The 19,624-nt window shown below is 40.5% G+C and overlaps 1 protein-coding gene across 2 annotated transcripts in view; it reads left to right on the forward strand.

Moving 5' to 3' along the window:
* The window catches only part of plxna4 (plexin A4), a 238,507-nt gene that overhangs the window by 179,229 nt on the left and 39,654 nt on the right, over positions 1–19,624 (forward strand). For both annotated transcript variants that reach the window (XM_080291962.1, XM_026146292.2), the window contains exons 10-20: positions 4,478–4,678; positions 5,526–5,622; positions 7,609–7,796; positions 10,941–11,092; positions 13,204–13,321; positions 14,294–14,430; positions 15,220–15,387; positions 15,699–15,792; positions 17,742–17,975; positions 18,405–18,551; positions 19,080–19,314. In XM_080291962.1, coding sequence (XP_080148088.1) covers positions 4,478–4,678; positions 5,526–5,622; positions 7,609–7,796; positions 10,941–11,092; positions 13,204–13,321; positions 14,294–14,430; positions 15,220–15,387; positions 15,699–15,792; positions 17,742–17,975; positions 18,405–18,551; positions 19,080–19,314 — 1,771 coding nt within the window. The remainder of the gene's footprint in view (positions 1–4,477; positions 4,679–5,525; positions 5,623–7,608; positions 7,797–10,940; positions 11,093–13,203; positions 13,322–14,293; positions 14,431–15,219; positions 15,388–15,698; positions 15,793–17,741; positions 17,976–18,404; positions 18,552–19,079; positions 19,315–19,624) is intronic.

Consider the following 19,624-nt stretch of genomic DNA (forward strand, 5'->3'; position numbering starts at 1 on the left):
ATCAGCGACAAAAAAAGCCACCTTTCTTTGCAAGGACACTCAAAAGCCTGCCATCCATGGATTCTGTCAGTGTTTTGATCTGTTCACCATCAACATTGCGTGCAGCAATGTGGAGTACTTGGACGCGTGTGATGGAGCATTGTCCTGCATGAAAATCATGTTTTTCTTGAAGGATGCAGACTTCTTCCTGTACCACTGCTTGAAGAAGGTGTCTTCCAGGAACTGGCAGTAGGACTGGGAGTTGAGCTTGACTCCATCCTCAACCCGAAAAGGCCCCACAAGCTCATCTTTGATGATACCAGCCCAAACCAGTACTCCACCTCCACCTTGCTGGCGTCTGAGTCGGACTGGAGCTCTCTGCCCTTTACCAATCCAGCCACGGGCCCATCCATCTGGCCCATCAAGACTCACTCTCATTTCATCAGTCCATAAAACCTTAGAAAAATCAGTCTTGAGATATTTCTTGGCCCAGTCTTGACGTTTCAGCTTGTGTGTCTTGCTCAGTGGTGGTCGTCTTTCAGCCTTTCTTACCTTGGCCATGTCTCTGAGTATTGCACACCTTGTGCTTTTGGGCACTCCAGTGATGTTGCAGCTCTGAAATATGGCCAAACTGGTGGCAAGTGGCATCTTGGCAGCTGCACGCTTGACTTTTCTCAGTTCATGGGCAGTTATTTTGCGCCTTGGTTTTTCCACACGCTTCTTGCGACCCTGTTGACTATTTTGAATGAAACGCTTGATTGTTCGATGATCACGCTTCAGAAGCTTTGCAATTTTGAGACTGCTGCATCCCTCTGCAAGATATCTCACTATTTTTGACTTTTCTGAGCCTGTCAAGTCCTTCTTTTGACCCATTTTGCCAAAGGAAAGGACGTTGCCTAATAATTATGCACACCTGATATAGGCTGTTGATGTCATTAGACCACACCCCTTCTCATTACAGAGATGCACATCACCTAATATGCTTAATTGGTAGTAGGCTTTCGAGCCTATACAGCTTGGAGTAAGACAACATGCATGAAGAGGATGAAGTGGACAAAATACTCATTTGCCTAATAATTCTGCACTCCCTGTATTGTAATGTGGAAAGTCAACTTCGAAAGATTTCAACCTCCACAGAGACTATTTTCTTCTTTTTCCACCATTTCCATTATGTCACTTTAAAAAAAGGAAAAAAATCTACATTTGTTTGAGAGTCACACAACCTCCAGTCTGTGCTGTTGGCAAACAGATGTACTATACTTCATCGCATTGAGAAAATGTAATGAAATATAGCAATTAGTCAATTTTTTATGAGTTTTCTGCTATGCTCGGGTCCTATTCTGCTATACTACTATAAATTTCATATTAGGCTGTGTTAGCTGGTTGCCAGACAGTGTAATGACATCATGGTGTATCATCTGTATCATAATATTCAACTTTTGAGGAAATTAATTTGATTTTGTTTTCACAAAATGAAAATAAAGTGCTTCTTCAAGTGTTATATGTGTATAAATACACTTATATGTCCTATACTCGGTTATTTTGGCTCATTGACTTTAAGGCAATTATGATATCATAATATCTGATATGGATAAGAACCTTTAGTGGCCTGGATACCTGTGTGAAAGAGTGGTTGGTCAACTTTTCATCATATAGTGCAGTGCGGTGAGCTTGTATGCATGAGCCTCTAGACCAAGGCTCACAGTACAGGTTTGAATCTGCTGATTATGTAATGATTTTGCAGAAGCAAGTCCTTTTCAACCAACTTTTAATGTAAAGAGACATTTTCTTCTAATCTTTTCATCAATCTGAAAGGATAGATTTTCACCTTTAATGTTTTATCCAGATTTCAACAATGTTTTAATGTCTGGCAAAGACATTAAAGTTTTTCAGTCTTTTCAGCAGCAATGCATATTTTTGATCAAAATGCAATTTAACCATTCTACTAAAGTGGAAAACTAGTTCAGTCCATAACATTTTTAGTTGATGACATTCATTTTATACTGTAATGTGATTTTGTTTTTGTACATACAGTAAAACTTCTGTTAACCTTAGTCTACACGCATGTGCAAAAGAAGGGGAATTTTGCTCATCTCAAACACCACGGTGCAATTTAACTGCGCTTGCATGCATGCATCTATTTCCTGTGATGTTTGCGTGTGTGAAATCCTGTCTCCTCGTCATCATATGCGGCTATCAGTGTTCATCTGTGTCTTGAAAATTCAGCATAAGTCCCTGTGTTAAGTCATACTCGGGTGCTTTCCATGCCTTCATTTCCACAAACCAGATCAAATTCATTGTCCCCCATTGTTCAAGTGTATTAACTGGAAGAGACATGATTAAAAATGGATTGCATCTCTCTTTGCTCTCCCACTCATTTTCATTCACCAAATATGACCCTTCGTTCTTAGGAAAATGAGATTTGGAAGAGCAAACACGCATGCACCGCAACTTCCTTCCTCTCCTTCACTGCTGAACTCCCTCACCCTGTGTGTCATTTATCTATAATGACTTTGTGAATAGTGTCACAGAGCGTTCCCCTCTCTCACCACACAGCTATCCAGTCAGTCAGTCACTTAGCCTAACCCAATCAAGTGGCTTTTAATGAACTTCAAACAAGTGTTATCACCCGGTTCAACGTGCGCTATGCTTCACTCCCCCAGCTCCATCCGCGTGGGGGCTCACCTTATCTGCTCTCCCTCTTTTTACCGTCTTTTCTTCTCCTTCTTTGACATGCTAAAGCCCGTCCTGTCACATACACTTAACGGTGTTTTTTTCCCCCCATTGCTGTGTTCTTTTGTTGTTCTTCTTCTTCATTTGACCAATTTTGCCATCTCTTTCTCTCTATTTCAACTACCCTTCAGAGAAAATAGTACTTAGGGAAGCGCTGTTCTTCATTTTCTCTTTTTACCCTGCTTTACCACCCATTTTACCTTTAACTTCTGGTTGTCAGTCACTTTCCTGTTCTCCTGATAATGCTTTTTGTTTCAGTTATCCTCTGTGGTCTTTGCCTTTCCTTTTCTGTCCACCCCTTCCCCTCTCCTCACCTGTTCTCTTTTTCTCCTCTTCATCCTTCAGGCGAGTCATAGGTGCTCTATATTTAACCCGCTAGTCACACCTGAATGGATTGGCTGTTAATTTTAGACCTCCAATTGCTAAGTGACTTTTACCTCTGTCTTGGTCTTCCCCTTTCTCTGTTATTTTTTTTCACCTAACATGGGCACAAGTATCACAGAAAAAAATCACAAATTTTCCACAGCAGACCCTAGATTTTGAAAAGGAAATGCACAAATTCAAACTCAGAGCTCATAGTCTATCAGAATAAGTACCTTTTTTGTTATATCATTAATGCTCCTCTCCTGTGGGTAATGACATTAGAGTACCTATTGACCTTCACTCGTTGAATGTGAGCAGGCCAAGGGCCTGTAGGAAACACAGCTGACCTCTACTCAACAGAAAATCGAACAAATAAAAGCACTAAACACTGAAAATATACTGAAGTGTCATTAAATTAAACTAATGTTTGTGAAGTACTGTTAGGTGGTATGCTATCTAGTGAGATAAATGATAAGTGTGAATGTCTCTGTGAATTTGCAGCTCATTGTGTGTTAGTCAGATTTTAGGAAATGCCCTGATGCAAGCAGCAACTTTCCTTACTGCCTAATAAAAAAATTAAACCGATTTAAATTGTTTTCTTTTTATTCACATCATGAAAAACAGCATAGGTATGAACTTTTTTTTGCAAAAAACAGTCCTATAAGCAAGACTGGGCTAGCCTCGCAGGAGATCAGTGCTGCATTTGACCCCAATGATGGGAAAGAGTGACACATCTTACTGGGAATATCAAGAGAACCAAAAGGACAAAAAAAAAAAACCGACTTTCACTCCAAAACCTTTACAAAAGTTACATTAAAACAGAGACCAAAAAACTATTTTGGTCTCTGTGGGTAGCTAGCCTATGCATTTGCACTTTTCATCCAGATATGGGAGTTGAGGGATTTTGATTGGCAGGTGTCTCAACACAGCCAGCTATAACTTGTTGGTGTTTGCTAATTGAAGTTGATGGACCTGTGCACTGTGTTTGTGGTCTCGGTTCCTTTTTGAAGAATGTTTAATGGGATAATTTGACAAAAGAGATATCCTTCTCTTTCAGTTTTGCTGACAGATATTTTAGGATTTTACTGGTTATTAATTAGCAGGCGTGTTTCTCTTACTTGTGAATCCATGTTTTTAAAAAGCTTTCATTCATCTTTCATATGGTCTGTGGATTAAATGAAGTGCAAGTCACTTTAAGACAGTGCTTACACTGCAGAAATCAACTGCACTTCTAACAACAGTGAAGTGGAGAATGCATTTGAATCAAAATATACAAAAGGCTTACTTAAGCAAAAGCTCAACAGCGACACTGTTGGATCTCTTTGAGTAATGAGGTTTTATTTGCAATTTGGCATTAGACCCACTGACCACCTTTCTTGTTTCTCTGCTGCTTTGCCTCCAGGGGTGTCCCCAGTTGCTGCCTGCAGAAAGGATACTGGTGCCTGTCAATGTGGTGAAGCCCATCACCCTACGGGCTAAAAACCTTCCTCAGCCACAGTCTGGACAGAGGGGTTACGAGTGTTTGCTCACCATCCAAGGAAACGAGCACCGGGTTCCTGCCCTGCGCTTCAACAGCTCCTCGGTGCAGTGTCAAAACACATCGGTGAGAAGAGTCTATCTGTGGGTGTCTGTGTGTTTTCAGTGTCGCAGCTTGTGTGACATATTATCCTTGACCACCACCCACCTACACCTATCTTTGTACAGATGGCTCATGTCTGCAAACTTTTTCTATAAAAGTTAGATTACCCATAAAAGATGTTTTTGCAATCTCTCTCCTTCACATACAGCCACATGCACACACTGATTCCAGCTGAGGGATTTTTGGTCTTCCAGCTAGACAGGTGGTAGATGAGATAAGTGCCTAACTTTGTCTCTAGCTGCAATGATTCTCCATTCACTGACTGAATAATGCATTGACAGGAACGAAGGATGAGCATGAAAAAGGCTTTATGCTGGTCTTGATGCTAATTGTCTGTTGATACAATAACATCCCATCTTCCTGTCTATCTTCATCACTCGAAGTGTGTATGTCAGTAAAGATGACTGTGGGATTTGTGCGCATAATCACTGCACATTCCAAATATTGTACTTTGATTGAGCTGTGAAGGAGGGAAACTGTAATTTAGCAGAAAATGATGATTCCTGCACCAACCCTCCATTCTGCTAGTGTTACAGAACCAAATGAAAAATAATCTCTCAATGCTCGCTGGTGTGTATAGTGTGCGTTTGTGAGTTTAAAGCATGTGTGTTTGAGTTTGTGTGTGTATTTTCACTGTGCGCGCGTGTGCACATGTGTACAGCAACTTGTTGAGGATGGATTTTTGCATTTTCAAAAAAGTATTTTGATACCACAGGCTTTTTCAAACTTAGAGAGAAACAGTTAAGACTTTGTATCTCTCATTTGCTTTTCCCATGTCTCTTCCTTCCCTCTCTGGTTGCTATGGTGATAGTATTTCTATGATGGGATGGAGATGAGCAGTCTTCCCGTGGAGCTGACCGTCATCTGGAACGGAGATTTCAGCATCGACAACCCCGCCCACAACAAAGGTAAGCATGCACAGATGCATGAGCATCTGTGTAGGCACAGGCACACACATGTACATACATGCACATCCACACACGGACACACGCACACGCATATCAGCTCTTTCCATATTTCTCGTAGTATCATAGAAGAACATATTGAGTTCACAGTCTCTTACAAACTCACTTAAACACACATGTGCATGCACACATAGACACACTCCAAAGCTGCTGCTTCCCCATTGTTGCCCTTGGAGCCCATCTCCATGGCAACAGGCGGGTGGTGTGCTGAGGTGCAGCATCCATTCCCTGATGTTGCCATGTAGTGGTTAACTTTACCACATCCTCTCATACGCTTTCGTTTTGTCTCCCCGTCTGCCTGTCCAGCACATCACTGTTGTCTTTTTGTCTTTTTTCAAACTCTCTAAATTTAGTTTTCTCACTACCGTTCAAACATAATGTCCCCCAATTCTGCTGTTTCTATTATTTTGACACCTCTCTATGAGTTTGGCAATCTTTCAGTCTCCGTCTCCACTGCCTCTCTCCTTTATTTTATTCATTCAGTAAAGCGCACTGACATAAATTTCACTTCAGCCAGGACCACTATAGGCATAAAAGAGAGTATTTCTATCTGTAGTCATTCTTATTTTGTGGTATGGCTCTGTTCTCTGTCCCAGAAATTGGAAGAGCAAATGCAAAAAAACCTTTGCATCATATACAAAACAAATGAGAAAACATCAATGACAAAAAATGTGGCATTAAGTTAGAAACAGCATGAGAGATGCTATAAGGCATGTTGCAAAGTGGCTTGCAGATGGTCAGTAACTGTGGGTGGGTTAAAGCAGCTTAAAAATCACCAACTAGATGTTTAAATTGGTATCAGGTGAAGCCATCAGCTGGTGTGAAGCACTGAGCTCAGCTGTTTTACTATGACTGTAACTGAACTTGCTTTTAGGGCCTGTCTGATATAACACTAACTACTAAGCCCTAGTAAAGAAATTACATTTATTATTTCTTTCTCTATATGTAGAGAACAGGGGAGTACATTACATTTCTCTATTATTATTATTATTATTATTTCAACCTTTCTTAGTTTTTTTTATGTCCAACCTTTCATCCTTTCATGGTATATCAGCACTGGGTTTTTAAGAATTCAGGATTCAGCTGCTGAGCTTGATTCAGTTTGGCCACTGACAATCCACCACTTTAAGTGATTCATGCTGGGGGTTATACTACTCTGACAGGAAAACAGCTTATTTTAACCAAAGGCAGTGGAGTCAGGCATAAGAAGCATGTTGTTAAAATGTGTATTATATGCCAAAATGACACTGTGCTGTAAGGCAAAGTTTGTAGAGTGTTTGTGTGTGTTTCTGGTTGTGTGCATGAGTGTCTGAGTCAAATGTGCTCTACAAAACATATCCTTAAGCATAACTGCAGAATCAAAGAAGCAACAGAAGTTAGAGAACCTTGAACTAGAGACTCCTCCACTACTCTCTTCCTTCCTTTGTTTGCTTGTGGAGGAAGAGGCCTATAGGGCTTTTTAAAAAATTTAGTTATTTTTTGATGGGCAGATCACATACAAAATTAATGGCAATTAAAAAGAAAATGGTTGCTCTGTTGCCATGGAGATGATATGTTAAATGTGCGGTGGGTGAGGAGTGGCAGGCGGCAGTAGTGTAGGAAACTCAGAGGCAGGGTGGGATGCCTAGGGAGTGTGTAGAGATGATGATGGAGCGATAATGAGACAAAGATGTCAACAAATGTCTATCATAATATTCAGTTTATTTATTATTTTTTTGCATTGTTCAAACAGCTTTATGTAGATGTTGAGTGATTTGGGTAAACTATAAAACAGTTTCTTTTGTGTTTTGAAGTCTTTTGTTACTTTATTTGATTTTTGCCCAGAATAATTTTTAGCTGCATTTGGAGTCATCATTTGTAAAAAGCTTGTTCACTTTTCTCCCTTCTTTCTCCCGTCTATCTTTGTCTTATCTCCTCCCGCCTGCGCAGTCCATCTATACAAATGCGACGCCCAACGTGGAAGCTGTGGTCTGTGTCTGAAAGCGGACCCTTTGTTTGGGTGCGTCTGGTGCAAAGGAGAGAACCGCTGCACCCTCAAGCAACACTGCGCCAATGAGAACACGTGGCTAGAGCACAACGGCATCAACAGCAAGTGCACCCACCCACGGATCACCAAGGTGAGACGTATGCATCAGCGTCCACATGTGTTCACACAGTTTACACGTTAGCACATATACGGACCAATCAATCCAGCTATTATTGTAAAAACCTTTTGCCTGAAAGGCCATACATACACACCTTAATTATAGTGCGCTCGTGGGAACATAGTCATACTCATCACCTCACTGACGGTGTGGCAGTCGATCATCTCAACATAATGGCAGAGGCTGTGAGTCATTATCAGCTATTCAGTCTGACACCATTTGTGAAGAAGGATATGTTTTACACCTTTTTGTAGTGCAGCAACACATCACAGGAAAAAAAATAAGTTTCAATGATAATGGCATACGAGAACTACAATTACAGCAGTCGTGTAATTTAGCATTTTAGATGTCTTTTCTTCAAACCGTAGGGGGACAGTAGTTATTTTTTGCCAACGTTAACTCGAAATGTCAATGTACAAACACATATACAGATCTAGAGAGACAAATCATCCTCACTCTTGTTAGTTATCAATCAGCTGCACAGATGTTCAGGTGAATCCCTGCTTAACTCAGCGCCATGTGGGGTAAATAGACTTGACCTGTGCAAGACACATAAAAAGGGTGAAAGCAGCAGTGATAAGGGTCAGCAAGATGAAGGATAATAGGACATAAAGGAAAGATGGATGGAAAGCTGCCAGATGAAGGAAGAGGAGGGTGGATTTGGGGGAAGGGGGAGAGGCAGTGATGGATGGCTAGGCTGAGCCAGAAAAGAGTCACATGAGGCTGAATGACTGAAAAGAGTCCCCCCTTTTACCCGGGTCCACTTTTCCAGTGATGGATATAAAGGTCCACTTTGCATCCTTTTCCTGGGAGGAGAGTTGAGGGCAGATGATGACTGACTGTGGATGAAACATAGAACAGATAAAAACGACAACGAGGGGAATCCCTTTTGTTGTCCTGGAGATTGATACGGACAGAGAGTGGGAAGAGGGGTGCGGAAATGGAATCTGACCCTCTATCATCCTGGATGTAGCGGCATTCAAGTAACTGCCTGATCACAAGGAATCTGGCTTCTCGCTCATGAGATGTTAACCTGATGGGTTACGACAGAATTGTCTAATTTCCCCCGAATTGCTTCTAAATAAAGGAGCAAGACAGATAGAGGGAAACAAACATGGGGGAGTCATAAGAAGAAAAATAAAGGGGCTTATTGTAATTACTCGACCCTCACAGATGACCCAGAGTACTGTCATTATTTTTATTCGTTCAAAATCAACTCTTAAGAAGAGTGATGTCATGATGGTAACATTTTGTCCCCCCCACCCCCACCCTTACACTTATTTAAAGAGTCTGGATCAGTCATTTGCACTCTGTCATTCCACTTCTCTAATGTTTGTCTTCTCCCGGAGCAGTGGATTTATTCTTGGAGATGGGCCTGTATTTCTCCTTACATCCCCGAGGCTGCAGCGGGGACATATTGCAGCCTTCTCACGTCCCCCATAAAAACTGTCAGTGGGTGAGGAGTGAGGACTTTCCCAAGACAACCCAGGCCCTAATGCATTCTAATACGCTTCATTATAATGACATCTCCCATCAACAATGAGAGGGTGAGACTCACATAGAAAGATGAAAAGTGAAAAGGAGAGAGAGAGAGAGGGAGAAGTGATTAAGTGTTTGCCTCTACCCAACCGTCAATTATCTTGTCAAAGTCACAAATCTAATCAACGCCTCATTGCGTCTCTCCTCTTTGCTCTCCCTTCTCTCTCTCTCTCTTGGTTTCTTTTGCTTCTTCCTTCCCAGCTTCCCTCAAAGTCCTTCTCCTGCTCCATATTTGTTAATAAATTGAGAGCCACGAGGCATTGTGTGCAATCTTTTTAATTGCATGTATTGTAGCCCTGTTCCCAGAAGGCTCTGTTTTTTCATTAAGATATCAGCAGGGAACTTTATTAATCAGCGACGCCGAAGCATACGATAACGATATCTCCCATATGACAGTCGCAGGACTTGTGTTGTGCATGACCTGGCTTGAGTTTGCCTGAGTTATTTGACTGGTGAGTTCAGTACTCAAATAGTCAAATTAAATGCTTTTGACGTGCTTGCGGTAGTGACATACGGAAAGTCACGCTTTAAGCTATGAGATAAAGGCAAACACACTCACACAGCACTCTACCTGTGAACACCGCAGGGGTTCACGCTGCCAACTTTTACACTGCACAGAGAAATGACAGTCACCATTAAAGCTGGGCTCCTGCCTGCAGCATGAAGCCTAGAGGACTTTTATTTGGCAGAGACAGATAGACACAGACTATTCTGTGTCCATCTCTCACATCCATCCATCTGGACGGGCCTGATGATGTGTACTCACACGTACACTGACTGGCCAAAAAGTAATTGTGTGAGTAAAGTGTTGATGGATGTTGGAACCACATCATCAACAATGAGAGATGTTACTGATAAATCAAAGGACATTGTGATTACTGCAAAGGTGTCACCCGATGCCATGATATAAGTTAATCTTATGAAATACTTCACAGTAGATTTCAGTGTACACCAGATAGAGAAATGACAGTTGTTGACCCCGAGTCTTGACCCTTTACCAATCACTGCATCGGTCCCGTTCCCCAAGCTACAGACTGCTACCTAATGTGTGAACTTGAGCGCTTATCCCCAAGGACCTTGTGAAAACCAGCCATAAACTAAAGAGTTGACTACCATTTGAAACACCCTTGTGATATTATTTTTTTGTACAACCACAAATTTATAACATGAATATTTTTGTGCCATATTCTGGTTCATTCAGATTTCACATTGTTTTGCATGCCTATTTGTTCATTTGAGATAAGCCTCAAATACAGTTTTCTTTTAAAATAATGACCTCTAAACCTAATTACACAGATTTGGATAAAGAATGGACAGGGTTGTCCAGTTAATGGAAAGCTAATGGAAACATGTGAGAGATTTATTATGTTAATTCATTAAACTATCAATGAATTATGGATTAACTTACTACTTAACAAAACTAACTAAATTATATATATTGTCTCATTGCTGTTATCATACCCATTACCTTGGAGAATTAGCTTTCCACCACTTTCTATTTTTACGTTGTCAGGAAAATAATTGTGTTGCGTAAAAAAAACGAAACTAAATAATGTTCATAATCATCATTTCCAACAGATCACCCCTCTGCGAGGCCCCAGGGAAGGTGGCACACTTGTGACTATCCATGGTGAGAACCTGGGACTGGACTTTAGGGAGATTCAGGGTAATGTGAAGGTGGCTGAAGTGGATTGCACTCCAATACGTGAGGGCTACATCCCTGCTGAACAGTAAGTCACATGTTGATCACAGTAAATGGTAAAAAAATAAGGTAAATGGCCTGCATTTGTATAGCCCTTTTCTAGTCCTTAAGGACCCCAAAGAGCTTTCACATAATGAGCAATTAAAAAAGGTGACATGACTAAGCATTAAATAACATATCATGAAATGGTCATTATCAGCTTAAAAACATTCATTCAGAGCTGCAATGCCAAACCTTTGACCTTGTGGCAATGAGTGTAATCACACAAACACTAATGCCGGTTGCTTACGATGAGGAAAAACCCCTCTAATGGTGTCCATGTTTGTCCTCACCATTGCTAGCTTCCCTATTTTAGGCTGTAATCCTTCTCTGAATGAATGAAATAGATCAAAAATGTATCCAATGTTCTTGAGGTTCTAATACAAAAGGTTCCCCCTAATTTCCATAGACTATTCCATTGAGTGTGATCGTTTGTCTCAGTTCTGGCACACCAATCAATAGAGGTTGAAGTAACACAGAGATAGGTTACAGCTCTTCACACTATGAAAACTGTATCCACTGGAGGGACCCCACAATACTCAAGATAGGTCTGAAAAGTTCAATTTAATTCAATTTCAATTAAACTGACACTCAGTTTATGGAAATGTCACGCAATGCTTTAGCTACTGTTGTTAGCTAAGGCATTTGTAGCCTACAACCAAGCTTCTTTCAGCTGCTCCCTTATTTACAAGGGGATGGCACCGTGGCTGGATGCACATATTTGATTTGGCACAGATATTTATACCAGATGCCCTTCCTGGCACAATCCTCCGAGGGATTTGTGTCTATTCCCAGGCTCGAATGGGAAACCCTTTATTTATTAGGTGAGTGCGTAAACCTCGACATTATGGAATAGTCTAAAACCAGCCTTTGTACATTTGACTCTTATCAGTGACAAAATGCGTGCTGGACATACTGGCATAAAAGATATCAGGATGATACGTTTTTTTCCAGCAGATTGAATTAAGAACTTGCAGAACAAAGTTAGAACTTAGTGGAGAGGCATTAATTCATTTTCCTGAGTGGGATTTAATTGCACTGTCTTTACCACTACTACAGGAATGTCGCTAGAGACATTGTATTTAAAACTCTGTCATGTTGCAGAATACAGAGGGACTGATGTGGCACAGATGTTCTCAGTCAGCACTGTGTGAACTCCCTTGGCAAAGGCTTGAATGTAACGAATGTTAATTCAAATGGAAAAATCCTGCTCTGCATTTTCAAGCCCAACCTACAGCAGGAGTCTGTTGATACTACGTACTAAATATTGAAGCATATTATATAGATTCTGTGTGAGCACAGGCACAGACCTTTGCTGTTATGGGATTTAAACTGAAAGAACTTTGACCACAGCTGAACACTTCATGTCCTGAAGGGCAAAACACTTCCCTAAGCACACAAACAGCACTTAGTTCAGTGTGTTAGCAACTTGACACATCCTTAACAATTCAATGTAGCGTGGTCTTGGTGGTTGCATAAGAGATATGATCTCAAAGTTGGCATAATCTTCTGACTAGCAGAATGTATATGAATGTAAACTAATTTAAAGTCAGAGCAGTGCACTTATACAGTAGAAGCAATGCTGTGGGTGACAGAGCACAGTTCCTCCCTCAGTAGCACACACAACTCCAATAATCTTTTTTTTTTTTTTTTTTTTTTAATTCAGGAGGTTACATTTAGTTGACATACGAGTTTAATCCAGCGCTTTGGCTCCTTTCAGGTGCGGTCTGTAAAATTATTAAAACTAGTTTAAAGTTGGCTTATCAACAGACCCCGTGCTTCTTCTGCTGAGAAAGAAAGTTGTGTGCCAGCACTTTCTAAGCAAATGCTGACCCAGCAGAAGAGGTAGCTGCATTTGAGGTCATATGTAAAAGGATGGAGACTTTTTGCTTTCTCTCCTACAAGTTGGCAGCGCGGGGGAGGTGAAGCTGTTGGCAAATAATGCATTATTTTATCAAGCTTTAAGACAGGTCTAGCTATAAATCTATTAAATAACCTGCTTTGCATTTCCCAGCGACGCCAACTGGTATAGTACAAGTAACTGTGCAATTACACATGCTTTGTTACATATTCTACAATTGTGCCAATGTTTGTTTCCAGGATTGTGTGCGAGATGGGTAGAGCTGAGATGAGCCAGTATACTGGGAACGTGCAGGTCTGTGTCGGGCAGTGCACATCTGAATTTATGGCAAAATCCTCCAAGTACTACTACTTTGTGGTGAGTGTTAACTTCTGTTGTTTTTGTGTAATTGTATGTGGAGTTTTGCAGACTTTAAAAAACTAGCAATTTCATGGTTAAAAATTGAAACGTGTGCTTCTATTAGCAGAAGGGCAACTATACTGCATGTGTCACCCTCGGCATGTTAGCACCTTGCTTGTAGCTGATCAGTCTTCTCACCTACTGTGTTAAGTAGGTGAGAACATGTATGTACATGTTGCTTTTTTGGCTGTGTTCCAACATGGTGTGGTTCTCACTGAGAGTCTGCTTCTCAGCTTTTCTGTCATGCATGTATCAGTCGTGAGACATGACTGACAGTTACTAATGAGAAGAAAATGAAGAAAAAACACGAACGTTGATAAAAAAAACCCCCGAAGTGAATAACAAATAAAAATTGAACATTAACACATGAAAACACACATTACACCTTTTTTAACATTCACTCTGCGTATAATTATTCTCACACTTTCGCTTTCTGAAATAAATTAGCAGTTGTTAATGTTATGTACGTATTTTATGCTGTGTTATCATTTTTACTGCTATCCATTAATGGGTGCTGGCTGGGTTTATTTCTCAATGGGCTCCCTGCACAGGATTATAGGATGTTAGGTCTAGATGTCCCACTACACAGCAGGCTAAGGATGAGATTATAAGAACACGAAATGGACTGGAGGAGGATTTACTTTATGCCCCACTTCCCCTGAACTGCATCTGCTGCTACTGTTACTTTAATTTACAAAAGTTTTTCATCAGAGAACACGTTAAGTGGAATCAGTGGGTGCAGGTTAAAGTACAGCACTGTGGAAAAGTCTTGAACTATCCCTACTTTCTTTCTAATTTGAGCGAGACTTTCTGGCCATTTTCAGGGGAATATATTTCTTTGTTTGTCAGACTGCTTATGAATCAGCTATAAGTGACTTTCTTACCAACAGGCTGTTACAATAACATTTATTTTTTTATTGTTTTTACCAGATTCCAAGGATTATCAGTCTTACGCCAAGCCGTGGGCCAGTCTCTGGGGGAACTGTCGTCAACATTACTGGCAGCCACTTTGATGCTGGGAGCAATGTGTCAGTCATGTTCAAGGACCAGCCGTGCACTTATCAGAGGTTAGTTGGAACAAGCCAGCGCTGACCCCGTCAGTCACACTTTAACAGTCAATTAAACGGTCAGGTAAAGCTACTCTTTCACACTACAGGTACAAAACCTTTCTGACATCACAACAATATCTTACTTTTACACATAAAATGAAATATCACAATGCCCAAGGAGGAACTTTGCTACATTATGATTAATCAAGGGTTTGAGTACACCCATTGCTGAAAAAGAAAGTTTTGCAGCTGGACCCCGCACAAATGTTAAATTCAATTAAAACAACTGCATAAAGACAAATGAAAATTAATGCTAAGTACTTCAAATTGCCTTTGTGCTCAACCCTGTCACAGTAGCAGGCTGAAGGTCTACGTTTAGCCATCTACACAGCTGCAGAAATATATTAAATACCTTGAGAGCAGAAATAGCGCTGACTTAGAGGTTTTCCAATTTTGAGATTCAAATTTCTACTCAGTGATGATAAATATTGCACCATAAATGATTGGGCAAATACAGCATCGTTGCAATGTACCATTTGGCATTGATAAATGCTCAGGTCTCAGTTCAGTCAATACATTATGGATCAATGTCTATTTAACCAACCGTTCAAATGTCTTAACTATTACATCGTTTTTAGTGTTGGAATAATTTAGTAGTCTGCTTAAAAAAGGATATTGACTAGAGAGATGGCTTTTGGGTTTCTTTACATTTAAATACCACTGTACTGATTCCTCCTTTTGTCTGTTGAACTGTACCACTAACATATCAGTACATGTAACTAATGTTTCATCCTGTCATTGTTTTAGGAGGGGTGGCCTATGGCTTACTTGCCGAACCCATGCTTCCCTACATGGCATTGGAAATGTGTCTGTGTCTGTGAGCATAGATAGGGCCCACCTTCAGAAAGACCTCCAGTTTGAATATGTGGAAGATCCCACCATCACCAAGATAGAGCCTGAGTGGAGCATCTTCAGGTATACATTTTTGTCTGTTTACTTTGACTCGTTGCTCACTGCAGAGAGATATCAACAGAATATTTTGCGTCCTGTGGATGGAAATATCTCAGCAGCACAGGTTATTGTCAGATCCTTGTCAGGAGGAAATGAAAAGGTTTAATAGTCTACTGCAACATAATACAAAATTTACAGCGTACAAATTTTGCATTGGGTGCATAAACTAAGCAATGAATAAATAATTCAAATCACCATTTGTCAAAGCAATCTGAGCTGTCTTTTTTTTTTTTTTTAAACCGTCTTTTCTTTTTCCCCTTCTTTTTCTCTTTCAGTGGATATACTCCGATCACGGTGACAGGAACTAATCTGGACATCATTCAGACACCACTCATCAGAGCCAAATACAATGGCCATGAGACACTCAATGTAAGTGAATGTAGATGCAGCGTGGGTGATCAAACAATCACCTCGATAGAGCCTGAGTGGAGCATCTTCAGGTATACATTTTTGTGTTGCAATGCATTCCATTGTTCACAGTTAGGTCCATAATTTTGCAACTTGTTGCTATGTCTTTGATCTCTTGAAATCTGCTTAATTTGTCATGGAATAATGAAATGACAGCCCACACCACTTTGTCCACTTCCTTTGTAGTCTAAAGATAGGTGCACATGTAATTCCTAAAGAGTTAGTGGTAAAGTGTTGTTACAGCCCTTGAGTCAAATGTGAAAGTCTGTACTTTAGTCAATTCTGGATTGTTTGATTTAAATATCCGCTGTGTTGGTACACAGAGGCAAAACCACAAAAAAATCAATACTTGTTGACCTATTTCCATGCAATTTTATTTTACTTTTACTAATGTGGCCCAGGAACAAAAGAAAGTGGCTAATTTAAATGAACACGGCGAGCTATATAGTCAGCCATAAAGTTTCATTTAGTCCAGAGCATTACTAAATTCTTTATTTGTAGGGCTAGGAAGAAAATTCAGTGGCACTGCAGTGCAAAATCAACAGGTTGCAACTGAATAGGGAATAATGTAATTCATCGCCACTGTGTAACAAATAGGAACTTTGATATTGAATTAGAAACCACAGTGATTAGCCTCTTTACCCAGGCGAGGATAGGTAATGCCATGCTTGGGGCTCTGCGATCTCTTTGAAATAAAAGGAAGTAACAAAAGGTGGTAATGCTATCTTTCTTGGTCCATTTAAGCATAGCCCGACACCACGTTTAACATCTGTGCTCAGATGTGCCTCTTTTAGGCATTGTATCTCAAGTGTCTCAGCGTGTCACGATATAGTCTCAATCTGACACAGCTCAGATCTAAATGAAAAGGAGTTAAAAATGGACATCCAAAGCATTTGTCCGCAAAAAGAGTTTTTGTTACTTTTTCTTTCTTTCTTTCTTTTCCTCTATTACCTTCTTGTACCAGTGCATGATCCTTGTCAAAGATGTCCTTGCAGGATTTGTCAATTTGATATTCAAGGAGCCAATTAGGGTGACAGGCAATAGTTTGAATGACTGCATGGCAGAGGTTAGTGTGAAAATGTGAAATGTCTGAGAATGAAACAGAAACGTCTGCGGAGGCGACCTGTGCCCTGACAGACGGAGAGGAATGAAAACGTTAAGGGGATGTTGAAAGGTGTGTGTCGTTTGACAATTGCGCGTCAGTCTGTCTTTGTTTTTAAAACTGGTTTTGACACCAAATGAGCAATTTAAATAACATCACATGTCAAATGAGAAACCTCAGCAAAGACGAGAATGAGGGGAAAAAACAGGAGTGGGACACAAAAAGATGTGAGGCGCTGTAATTGAGCAAAAAAGCAGGATCGAGAAAGATGACTGAGGGAATAAGAATTTGTCAAAGAGAGAAGAAAAGATCACAGAGAGGAATAACAGGATGGAATAAAGAAGTGATGATAGGCTGGGGAGGGTTCTTTGTGGAGGGTAAAGAAGGGATGGTAAGACTTAGTTATCACTCCTGAATCTTCACACATCAAAGCGTGATTGCGGTGAGACTGCACAAGCTTTCTAACTGCACCTCATTTAGTGGCTTCCTTTGAGGAAAATACAACAGGTTCTTCTTTGCACTTGGAAATGGAGGAGCTTCCAGTTTCTATTGTGTCTCCAGTGGGTTTAGTGAAATGCACAAGTGTGACATAAAAGGCTGACACTAATGACTTTTGACTGTATGGGTTGGCACATTAGCACTGCCAATAAAGTGAGTGAGCTAACTGGGAACACAGTCAGGCAGTTTGGGTATGATGCATGCTGAGATCCAACCACGAGAAATTTGTTAATAAATAATCTATATTTTTGTATAAATGCAGTAATTTGCAGGCGATAAATTCACTTATGTGCTTTTCTTTGTGAATTAGTTCTGCGACATACTAGGTCCTACAACTATGGTGTGCCAGGCTCCAGAGCTGCCCATCAGCCTAGCCAGACACCAAGAAGTACCTGAAAGACCTGAAGAGTTCGGCTTTAAATTGGATGACTTGCAGATCACACTTAATAACACCAACTTCATCTACTTCCCCAATCCGGAATTTGAACCGATTAGTCCATCCGGAGTCCTGGAGCTTAAACCTGGATCGCCCATTATACTGAAAGTAGGAAGATATCACTCACCCGCATATACACTCAGTTTTCATTGTTATAATATTTTATTATCTTTTATTGCCTTTTGTCTGAATGTAAAGACTTTAAATTAAGATATTTTGCCAGTAATGATTGTGCATATCTTAAAATTCATATAGTACACAGCTTAGAAATGATATCTGTATCTTGGGTTAGTCTGTGAAAACTAACCCGAGATCAGTACCATGTCTCAGGTTAAATATTATAGGTATAGAAAGCTCAGCTTAAACTGATCATTTGCATACCCAAGTAAAATAAATTGTAGAGCATTGCACATAACATATCTTTGCCCAGCTTTGCAGTACGAATATATAGATAAACATATATCATTTGACTCTTATTTCTCTAACCCTTCCACTTTGACGCTGACAGCAATAACATCAATCATTATTCTTTTGAAGGGGCGGAATTTCCTTCCAGCGACCAATAGCGGAAATGGAAAGCTGAACTACACAGTTCTGATTGGAGAGAAGCCCTGCATTTTAACAGTGTCAGAGAACCAGCTCCTCTGCGAGTCCCCTAACCTGATTGGTCGACATAAGATCCTGGTGAGTGACACAGCACATGTCGCAACGTCAAGACATAGAGCAAGACAGACAAACGACGGAGAGGCAGGCAGTGTTGGAGAAGGCTGACAGACCTAAAAATCGATTGAGAGTTTGACAGACAGACCAACAGACATTCCTTGCGTTGCTTTCTATCCTTCCACTTGTCCACTCCCATTCAGATTATGGCTCTAATCCAATCAGCTGTGCGGTTAGTGCCCACAAGCAGACAAAACACAAACAAATAAGCCTTCAATAAGAAGCATTAGAGCCCCAGAAAACTCAATGAAGATTCCATTTGTGGTTTTAAGAGAGACCACTTTGAACAAGGCATTTCCTGATCTTACCACCTGAACCCAGCATCATAGAAAAAAAATGGACACAACACTGTGAAAGACTTAGTTGCTGCCCAAACAAACAGAAGTGTGTACACAAATCAATATGTCTGTCTGTGTGTCTGAGCTTGGACGTTGACTTAACCACATCAATGTAATAGCTATAATCTCCCCTTTTGTCTGTTACTGTCATAAGGCACGTGTGGGCGGCATCGAGAATTCACCAGGTTCGGTCCACATCACGTCCGACAGCCCCCTCAGCAGCACTGCAATCATTGGCATTGCTGCAGCCGGTGCCCTGCTCATCCTTGTCATCGTGGCAGTGCTCATTGCCTATAAACGCAAGTCTCGTGAGAGTGACCTCACCTTGAAAAGGCTGCAGATGCAGATGGACAACCTGGAGTCACGTGTGGCTCTAGAGTGCAAAGAGGGTAAGAGGTTCATGCTAGTGCAGATCAGTATATTCATTTTACACATTTGTTTCCAAGAACATCTAAAGAATTTTGGTTCATTAAATCTATTTACACGGTTTAATTAAATCTTTGTTAGCAATACTAGAAATTTCCTATTTAATCAATAGGTTATGAGAAAGCATTATATAGGAACAAGTCCATTTACCACATCATCATTGTGACAAGAACTTGTTTGTGATTAGGTAGGTTGTAAAGTTTTTTTGTTCTTTTAAATAGTACCTAGTTTTCTATGGTACCTCCAATATCTATCCACTTTAACTTTTAGATT

The sequence above is a fragment of the Astatotilapia calliptera genome, chromosome 17 (assembly GCF_964374335.1).
Source record: "Astatotilapia calliptera chromosome 17, fAstCal68.1, whole genome shotgun sequence".
NCBI lineage: Eukaryota > Metazoa > Chordata > Actinopteri > Cichliformes > Cichlidae > Astatotilapia > Astatotilapia calliptera.